Genomic DNA, 10,958 nt, shown 5'->3' with positions numbered 1-10,958 from the left:
ATTACGCCAAAAGCGCGTGGGCTATCATCGGCTTTAACGACCAAGCCCTTTGCGCCACGACCTTTCAACTGCAGCATGGTACCCCTCAGGTAACCAACGCTGAACAACTGTAAGAGGTGGTGGACCGAGACGCTGCACCCGGCCCTGGCCGCATAAGTGGTCATGATACAGCACATCTTCAAAGTATAGGGAGTGAGCTGGGCCGGACACACATTGTAAAAACGGCAAAGCTCCTCCACCAGAGGGTAGACTGGAAGGGCGTAACCGATCAAGAACGGGTACTCATACAAGGTGCAATATCAAGGCCGGTGCACATTGGCATAATCCGTCCCGGCCGGAACCATTTCCACGTGGTCCGGAATATGGTGCGTCTCTCAGATCATCTAAATGGGATTGTAGTAAAACGCTGTGCTCCCAGGGAAGATCAGGGCTTTTAGTTGGAAAATCCCTGCGAACGTGCGTCTCCTTCGGAAGGACATTGTCTACGCTGAGAGGAACTAGGGCCTTCTTCGCCTTTTCCCCTTCACCACCGGAAGATGGCGGAACCCTAGACGAGGCATTATCTTTGGCCTTTTTATTATTCTGTCCGCGTTTTGTCATGATTATGCTACTTGAGAAACGAAGCACTGACGATAGGAAGTGTGGTTTCAACAGAAGTGGGAGAGTCCCTCACGAAATAACGGTTACAAGAAAGGAAGGCAAATGAGTGTATCAGAAAATACTTTTCAGCGGCTTGAAAGTGGAATCAGATCAAACCTCTCTCATACTTATAAGGATAAGTCGCATAGGAATCGAAGAGTCATGATTCAAAACGTGCGCCGGAAACCAAAACGTCACTTCATCCTCTGAACCGCCTCGGGGGCAAATATAATGATGATGCATACAGGCGATGACATCATTCCAAAAAGGAAGCCATGCGTCAGCGGCTCAACAACGTCATATGTTTCACTTCATTCATATTGCCGCCCCTGGTCGAGGTCAAATTCTTCTAAGCCGAGGTTCGTATTTCCGCCCGTCGAAGACGCCTACCGAACGCGTCTCCAACGAGCGGAGGGACTAACTGTATAGGGTCAAATTTGACCCTCAGTATCTCTACGGCAGTGAGTATGCCCAATGAGTGTACGCCGACCAACGTAGCGGGTACGACTCGGCCGTGAGGACAAAAGCGACATCGTTTAGAACTCAGCGTCCACGATAGGGAGACGTTACCTATTTTTGTAACTTTTTGATTCTTTCGAGGAAGGTCTCCTATTATATAAAGGAGACCTCCACATTGTAAAAGGGGGATCTGATCTAATACAACTCTCTCATTTTTCTGGCTTTCTCTCTCTATATCTCTACCTCTAACGAAAATATCTTATTGGTGAACATTATCACTTTGCAATATCAGATCTACAACAATATTATCATCTTTGCATCTCTAGGTTTATTATATTTGATTACGATTTACCTCTTTTCTATTTTTGATTGTTTTATCGCTTACAAAGTATATCGTTAACTTTTGAGCCAAACACTAGTGCTCCTGCAAGTTATAGTCTGTGGCTAAATCCAACTCCTGCAAAGTAATAGTCTGTGGCTTAACCTAACTCTGTCCAATTATGCCGAGCACCTCTCAAAGTTGTCAAATGATATTGTACAGCTGAAAAAATGATTGATTATTATTCTCAACTCCTCTATATATTTGACGTAAGGAACAGTTGTTGCACATTAATGTTCCTCGTTTTTGTATATTATATTTTGTGAGAAAGAATTCGTATGTTGTCACTCACATAAAACGTGATACTATACTTTATACCGGGCTTAAGTCTTTCGGCCTCTTTCAAGTCACCATCCAAGTCCACTTAGATATGTTTTCAGTTCTATTATTGAACATCTTGTAGATCGTATCAAATTCCATTTTAGATAGTTATGTACTGCTTTGAATATTTTATTTATTCATTCCAACGGAAGACTAAAAGCAAACGTACAATCTATGAAAAGTTATCCACTTCATCTTTTACATAGAGACAAGTTGATAATTTAATGGATATCCTCCATATCAAACAGGTTCTGTTGACAACCTCATTTCGCTTCGTAATGATTCTGACCTCACAGTACTGATAAGTTTATATCTCCACATAAATTCATATTCCGTAATAAAGCAGGCTGGAGTCTATCAAGGTGAAAATGTGGTTTGGAGGTATCATCAATCTTGAAGCATGGTAGCAAATAAAAGAGCCGGTCAATGAAATGAAGAGAAAAAGAGCACTGCTTTTTCTCTATCAGTTGACAAATTTTGCAAGAAAGATTATTAAAAGAATCTCAAAACTTTTCGTAAATTTTGCAACAATTTTCTATTTTGAAACAAAATATGATCTAACATGAAAGCACAATGTGAAGGTCCCAAAAATTCATATTGCATCTCAAGAAAAGAAAAGAAAAGGAATATGAATAAGGCGGCAAGGCAAGACAAGCCTTTGGGATGATCTCAGCCCCCCATTCAGCATTTGGTTCCTTTGGTTATAATGTCTGTTTCAAAGACAATCACTCTCTTAATAGAGGGGATACGCTTCACCACTGGCCATACTAATGCCTATTTACTCAGTTCCATCACCATGCCCTTAAGTTCAAGCAACATCATGAATTAAAATCACTGGTAAGACTGAACCGCAAAGTACATCATTTTATCTTCATTCCACCATGACATGATCTAGAGTAGACCACACATATTCAGTGTTCATGATTTGCTATTGGATCTTCTGGTGGAGGTTTTTTATGCACAATAGCCTGGTAACGCAGAACCAGTAAGTTGATTTCATCAATTCTGATGTGAAAGGAGCTTGATGCGTTGAAGCTTGTAGTTCAGGAATGTCCAGTAAATAGCCACATCTTTATCACAACTCAAAACCTCGGTGCATAACATCCCTTTTCACTTGCCTTTATAATCAGGGATAACAAATAAGTCTGTCTTTCGCTACCACATATAACTTTGTTTGCTCTTCGTAGTGTCTCTCAAACTTCGGTCATTATTTTGCTTACCACATATAACTTTTGAGTATTCTTTCTACCTTTTACCATTAAACATTAATATTACTGTATAAAAGCACCCATAAATAGAATGTACAAGAAGTAACTTCATAATCATATAAAAAAATAGTACAGCTTTGAATGGTCAAGCCCCAAAGACCATTCATCTTGAGAAGCTTTAAGCTTCACATGTAAGATATACAGATATACAGCTAACAGAATCCAAAGAAAGGAACCCCATAAATGAAAAATAAAATCATATAAAAATATAAGTGGATTTAACTAATGAAATTAGAAGCTGACACAAAATCAATGTTTACTGATAATAAAAGTAATCTTTAGTTATATATGTAGAACATCCTTCATTTGTATCTTTCTGTTACTAAATTCTAGTTCAACGAAATGTAAAATTCTACTTTGACATTTCTGCACATTATCCCACTTTAAATTGGAACATATAACTAAACGAAAACATAATTTTTTACAGAGCCATCAATTGCACATTGTTACTGATGGTTAATTGTTCATTTTTACTCTGTAAAACACACCAGACATACAGAGAACATAACAAAGACCCTATAAGTGATGAATAATTTTTTATTTTCCTTCTTTAAAGCATATCGGCCAAAAAAAAAAAAAAAGAGCATGTTAATTCCTCTAAAGTCTTTAGACAGAAAAGGATCAGCTTAATAGTATAGTAGAGCTCATATTATATGGGAGTAGTTTTTTCTCCTGGTATAGCAATCTCCATTTTCCAACTAAACCGCGTTAACGTATATGTTCCAAGGCATCTAAGTTGATAAAATCTATTAAATTATAGACCCATACTGGTCGGTGTAAACCAGCAAATAAAAAGACGTCATGCTCTGCTCTGCCTTTACCAGCATGCTTTGAACTATCTAACCAATGCGAATCAAATAAAGCATATGCAGTCTACCAAAGAAAAATTAGGTGATGTTCCATGAGAAACTTCTAAAACCAATAAAAAAAAACAATCGCAAAGGAGACATTCATTTAGTTATCACATCGTTAGTTGATTAGTAAGCACGTTATCAAACTAACAATTTCAAGAACATGACTTATCAGGCAAAACAAACTTTTGCACTCATCCTTGGATGATAACTCTGTAGTTGGGAACGTTTCTTCTTAGTCTTCATTGAACTATTTTCTTTCCCCCAAAGTACAACAACAACAAGCGCAGTAACAAGTAGAGTCTGGGGAGGATAAGATGCACGTAGTCTTCCCCTCAAATACATGATCATATATATTTAGATAAATTTTTTGACTGAAAATATGCTTGAACAATTTAAGCTAAAACATCAATTTTGGGTATGCAAATAGTCCCAAAAAAGAACTGCAGTCAAATATCCAGAACACATATTAGTAAGCGCAACAACAACTCATTATTTTTTGACAATTTGTAAAGCCTAATTTTATTGCCCCAGAGACCTTACTTTGCAGCAATATGCAAGAAATCAATTCAAGAAAATGAAAACTCATTATTCACCAGATAAAACTAACCTAAAAATAGTGAAGAAAATCGCTAGCCTAATACAATTTCTTCATGAGCAATAAAAATAGTTTATAAATAGTGAAGTAAAAAAGAGTGTGAAGACATGCAACTTCATTTTTTTTCTACCAACCAAAACTAAGGAAAATTTTAAAAGTAAATACTGATCTTTGAATAGCCAATTTGACTTTTGTTCTAAAATAAAACCAGCCAACTTTTTACAGTAAGAAATTTACTGAGAAAATGTAGCAAGGGCAATGAAGATCCAATAATTGTATAGTCGGTTAAAGCTCTACGAAGCAAGATAGGATAAACACAGCTGTAACAGAGTGTATTAATTGCATTACATGGCTAGCCTAACTGGAAACATCCTATTCAAAGGTTTTATTGGTCAGCCAAAGTCAACTGGGTTTATCCTAACAGAGCCCACAAGCATTCGTAGTTTCTTCCGGGCAATGTCTCAAGCACCTCTAATGCAATTCCTAATGCAGTATGTAAAATATCAAACGCAACTCCTTTTTTACTGCAGTTTGATAGAGTTGAAACAGAAGAAACTTAAAATTAAACCATGAAAAGAGCGAAACGGGACAACCAAAACAGAGAGCGTAACAACATGTCGCCAATTAGCTTGAAATGTTAAACGAACAAAGTTAAATCTTCCATCCAAGATGCAAAACATCGCAAGTAAAATTAAAAGAAAACAGAAAACTATACCAAACATATGCGTGTGAAAAAAAAGGATAAAGACAAAGCAGCACAACTTTAACAGTGAGAAGAGCAAAGGTGATCAAAGCGGAAGAGTAATTTGAGGAGCTTTGAATTTTTTTGCGCACAAAGAGAGACGCTGGTATTTACCTATTAAATCAAATCCTACTAAAGTGAAAGTCGCACTAACTTAAGAAAATAAGATCAGACATGAAAATAAAATTCAAGAATAATCACGAAAGAAACCAAAAAAAAAAAAAAATAGCAAAGATTGGGGAAGTCTTGAATTTCTTATTTACACGATTCTTATTCTCACCATTATTAGCCATGGAAGAATTGATGGGTAAGTGAAGAGGAAAAGTGGAAGTAATCATACTGGCGCTACTGTGGTAGTCGGCTACCGCCCAAGAGCTAATGAATTTACATAAATGGGCTATGCGGTCAATACAGAACATGAAAGGCATAAATATAATTCTAAGCTATCTGTCGTTATACGGCAGATGATACAGGAGGAATTCAATCTGATTAAGCCCACGTATGCCATATGAACCAATTGCAAAACCAGTTTTAGCAATCAAAGACATGAATTTTCGTATTTGCCCCTCAAAGCAGGACGACCAAGACCTGCTTATTCCCGCTTCTAAATAGTAAGGAAAATAGGAAAATATCACATCTAGCACAACAAAACACATGAAAACTAAACTTCTTTAGAGGTGTAGAACATCTGAAATTTTGAAGTATGACATGGGATATGAGAATTCAGAAAAAAAAAAAAAAAAAAGTGGAAGTCCCATCATTTTGGCAACGCAATTGTTTTTAATTGCGTTGAATGTATCAATAAATAATGATTATTCAGATACAAATAACTGATATCCTTTGAAGTTCAGTGGCTACCAATAATGCTATAGTCGGATGAAATTTATTACTTTTATAGTATTTAGTTCACCAACTTAGGAAATTAATGACTCATCAATATTTTACGTTGATAAACTTATGAAACTCAAAAGGTTTAAGTTTGAAAAATAAAAAGAATTAAGATATGGCATCTTGATAAGTTCTTAGACGATTCCCCTACAAACTTTTACTTAGTTAATAGAAGGTAAATTTACTTTATGGTACAATAATATTGTAGGAGTAGTATTTAGCTTAAGGGTGAAATGGTCATTCAGCTTTTGAAGGTTATTTGAGTAATTCAATTCACACATATGCTTTCACTCTTATAATATCGTATGATATGATGATTACTACATGTTGTTTCTTTTGCTTCGGTTATCTTATTTTTCTGGTTGTGGTTACTGCTTCTCTTTCTCATGGCTTCTTTTTTAGAGTATTTCATTTTTAAAACTACTGTGATTATGCTTCTCTTGAGCCGAGGGTATATCAGAAACATCTTCTCTATCTCTACAAGGTAAGAGTAAGGTCTGTATATCCATTACTATTCCCAGACTTTGCTGGTAAAATTACATTGGGCATATTGTTGTTATTACCACTCGGCGGTACCATGAATTATAATTTAATACGAAATCAAAAGCATCTCTTGGTGGAGGCTATATTTTTCAAGATTTTGTTTGATGATTAAAGTGAAAACTACTTCTGCTTTGAACACCATTTTTTTCAAACCTCAAATACCAACCGTTTGGTTGTCCAGACCGAGACTCGAGATTAGAAAATAATTCTGATATAAACTTTGGTAGTAGGTAATACCTGTACAAGTAACATCTGTATAATTTTATACTAAAATTTCAATATTGTTTTATATTGAATTCAATATAGGATATTATCTTTGCAAGAATAAACACTTAAAATACCAAAATATCCCTTAATCCCATCTTTCTGTTCTTTTGTTCTTGCTTTAAAAACAAGAGTAAAATTGTATACTTATATCTCCCACTTCTAATGCAATGAGTCCAAACATCCACAATCACAATCAAGGGCATCCAAGGCAACCAGGCAAAGCAGTCGTTTTCTTTTGGACAACGGAACTATCCCACCATCGTAAGGAGATTTTCCGGAAAATATTTTCCAAAAAGTAATCTCCGGAAAATATTTTCCAAAAAGTAAGTCACTACCTAGTACAGTAGTATTTAGTTGTCAAAAAATATTTTTCAAAGAAAACATTTTCTACCAAAAAGGGGATGACGACTTACCTTGTTAAGTGAAAGTCACTTAAAAGTCATTTTCCTTCACAACGATCTCAACTTTATTTCACTACTTTAGCCATCACTTAAACATTATTATCAATCTTTAATAGTTCATCATAACAATGCTAATACCACTATCAATCTTCACTAAATGTTTTTTGCTAGAAATTGTTTTCGACTCTATCACCAAACACCATAAGACATTTTTCAGGAAAATAATTATCAGAAAACAAGCATTTCCCAAAAAAAAAAAATTCAAAAATGACTTCACACAAAAAGTGATGTTTGTCCAAGTTTAGCATCGTACTCCAACAAATAGAAGATGTTGATGTTCTAAATAGTACTCCAGAAATAAAATAAAAATCTAATATTCGGAGGATATGAAAGAGAGGTTTAATGGAACTCCCAGCAGCAGGAGGGTAAATGATTAGGAAACCACAAAATATTATTGCATGCCAGTTAAGTCTTCGCAAAATTATGCCAGATGGTAAGACTTCATTGTAATATATTGAGGAATTGAAGACTTCAGGCCTTCCTTCTAGATATGGTGCCATCTACTAGGTAAACCTGCATCATAATACAACCACAGCTGCTTAGTTACCTGAATTGATTACATATACAAGAAAGCAAATGATATAAAGTGACGCCTGATATACATAGATTATTGCTCAGACTCACATTCTTTGTTGACAGGACATGAAAATTGCATAAGAAAATGCAGCAAATCAACAGTATGATTGGAGAAAATAATTATGCTGACCATTAAAACATCAGAAATACACTTTGCAAGTACCATTTTTTTTTATAAGGTAAATACACTTTGCAAGTACTAGTGCTGCAATTCGCATAGATTTTTATCAAACCATAATACGCGCTTGAAGATAATAATTAACAACTTTAGCAACTTGAGAAATGCATCACAAGCACATTACTGTCATCTAACCATCTTGCAACTGCAAAAACCTCCAAGAGCTCAATCACCAGTAATTCCAGGCACTCTATAATGTATTGTCCATCTATCAAAATAAGAATGAAAGTCATACTAGAGTTCTGTGGACATTATAACCAGTCGTGGGAGAATCCACCTTCGTGACAGCCTGTATGCTTCATCTCAGACTAATACATCTTCCTGACAGCCTGTATGCCTCATCTCAGACTATTATAAGCACACATAATATATATTTATAATTTATGTATGTGTGTAGATACACACACGTACATAAAATACATATACCTATGCCGAGTCTGCATCCATTATCAAAAAGGAGTAATGATCATTCATTGGTTTAAAATCTTAGATCTAACTCTGGAGCCAGTTTGGCAATGGAACTAAAGGTGAAGGAGGACCACCATGGTTCAAAGTTTCTTGAACTAAAGGTCTTGGTTCAGGTAAGCCTGGTTTACAGCCTAAATATTACTACTCAAACAATCATATTATCTTGACAATGATGTATCATCATGTTTAGAAAGATTTAACCTTAGAACCATCTGAACTACTATAATGCACATATTTGAACTTTTTCACTCAGTCTCAGATTTAGGCAGAAAAGGTCATTTACAATGATAGTCTATAATAGTTTATTTGCAATAGTTCTATATTATTTGATTTGCTAAATCTGTATAGTGCAAAGTCCTAATTAATCCATAACTTAGCAAAACATGGATTTGGTATGAACTATGAAATGGATTATGCCACATTTCCATCAGCAACTCTGATCAAATTTAGCTCCACATGCTTCCCTCCTATTGTTAACCAGAAAACAGTGTATTGGACACTTAATTGAGGTCAGCAATTCTGTATGGGATCAAAATCAACCAATTATCATTTCATTCCTCAACTTATCAAACATTATTACATCAGATCACGCGTGTCCAAAATGACTTTACACAAATGTACACATACCCGATTAGAATACATGTAATCAGAATTAACGCATAGAAGATGCAGCAACAAAATCAACAAGCTCTGATCATATTTAGTTACACATGCTTCCCTCCTATTGTTAAGAAACAAGGAATAATGTATTGAAACTTAATTGAAGTTAACTCATTGTATTGAAATTAACATTGACCAACTACTTTTTAACACCAAATATGCGCCACACTTTCCAAATTTCATTTTATTCCCTAATTTATCAAACATTACATCAGATCATGGGCACATGCACCACATAGAAAATGCAGCAATATCCAATAGGAAAGTTAATCCACTATAGGTAACAGTCACTTACTAAGGCAACTTTCCGGCCCGGAAAGTAGCAAACTTTGACACTTCTGAATAGCTGTAATCAATGTCATTCTCCTTCAACAATGCCTCAATCATCGCCTTAACTTTCTCCGGCTCCGTGCTTTCGCATTCGATCTCATAACAAGTCCCAAAGTCATACATAGTTTCATCAACCTCCAACTCCACACCATTCCACTCAAACACATTCCTCACGTTCTTAAACCCGCCCAGTCCAATAAACCCTCCCTCTGCAACGCCAAATTCCTCTTTTGCTCTTTTCAAAACCCTAGATTTCACCTCCATCAGTTTTCTAGGGTTAGAAACGCATTCATACCCGATTTTTGGATCGAATTCTTCTTCGTCCTCTTCTACTCGGCTAACGCCGTCGATAATTACAGCTTTAGCCTTGAGGCACACCATGCACTTCACGTTTTCCGAATTCTCGTAGAATCGGAGACGGAGAACGGCCCGGCGCGAGCTCAGCTCGCCGGAGGCGCCGTCGAAGAAAGTGTTGCGCTGGTGGTGGGTTTTAGCGTGATACGGCGAGAAAAGCGAGAGAACCTTCTGGTGTGCGGCTGAATCCGGTAATTTGAGCTTCACTTCAACCTCCATAACTACAGTTAGCGAAAATGTAATTTAAAAAAGCGGCGTCGTATGAGATCAATTTATAGTGTGTTAATTGAGGCCGATACGGTGGGATTTGGTGGAGGGATCGACGGCCGAGCGGTCGAAGTGTTGGAGGAGGGAGGTGGCGCCGGTGGTGCTGGTGGTGGTACTGGAGGAGGAGGAGGAAGCGGCGGCGATGGCGGCGGCGCGTTTGCGAGCTTCTTCGAGTTCTTCTTTATCTTCGATTTTCACTTCGATTTTGCTTGGCTTTCTTCTCAACATTTCTCCGTGTATCTCACGCACTGACGCAGGGACTTGATAGCAAAAGTTCTGTGTTTTTGTACTTTAGAAAAGGGAGAGGTTTAAATTTCACAATGAGACCCTTCAATTTACTTACAATTGCGGAAATACTCCAAGTTATGCTTTTGTAATAGGGGTTTTGACACAGTTACCCACAAAAATAAAACTATTTATCCTTGTCTACTCATTTATTTTTCTACCCATAAACTAATTACATTTCCTATCCATAGTAGTTTCTGTGGCAAATTTTTTCTTTATTCTCCAATTCTTTTTTATTTCTATGCTTCTTTTCCTTTTTTTTTCTTTTCTCCTTTTTTTCTCGTTTTCTTCTTATTTTTTTCTTTTTTTCTTTTCTAATTTCATTTAACTTCTTTTTTATATTCTTTTTCTCTTCATAATCTAATTTCATTTACTGTTTTCACTATTTTTTATTATTCTTTTTTTTATATTATTACTAAAGAAA

General features: G+C 36.2%; 1 protein-coding gene across 2 annotated transcripts; it reads right to left on the bottom strand.

Moving 5' to 3' along the window:
- Positions 1 to 7,602: 7,602 nt before the first annotated feature.
- On the bottom strand, positions 7,603 to 10,530 carry LOC109220948 (triphosphate tunel metalloenzyme 3-like). 2 transcript variants are annotated; one of them, XM_019385414.1, is made up of 2 exons: positions 9,594 to 10,529; positions 7,603 to 7,929 (listed from the first exon to the last, which is right to left on the bottom strand). In XM_019385414.1, coding segments are annotated over exons 1-2 (609 nt in total). In that variant the 5' UTR covers positions 10,202 to 10,529; the 3' UTR covers positions 7,603 to 7,928. The 2 variants fall into 2 exon arrangements, with proteins under 2 accessions (XP_019240959.1, XP_019240960.1); XM_019385415.1 differs by lacking the exon at positions 7,603 to 7,929 and having other exon boundaries at positions 9,593 to 10,530.
- Positions 10,531 to 10,958: the final 428 nt, after the last annotated feature.

This window comes from Nicotiana attenuata, unplaced genomic scaffold (genome assembly GCF_001879085.1).
Source record: "Nicotiana attenuata strain UT unplaced genomic scaffold, NIATTr2, whole genome shotgun sequence".
NCBI classification, from domain to species: Eukaryota; Viridiplantae; Streptophyta; class Magnoliopsida; order Solanales; family Solanaceae; genus Nicotiana; species Nicotiana attenuata.
Note: the sequence above shows the minus strand (reverse complement) of the source record. Positions and strands in the feature narration are given on the sequence as shown.

What these genes read in the sequence shown, in the direction of transcription:
- LOC109220948 (XM_019385415.1), bottom strand. Translation starts at nt 10,201, where the DNA reads ATGGAGGTTGAAGTGAAGCTCAAATTACCGGATTCAGCCGCACACCAG.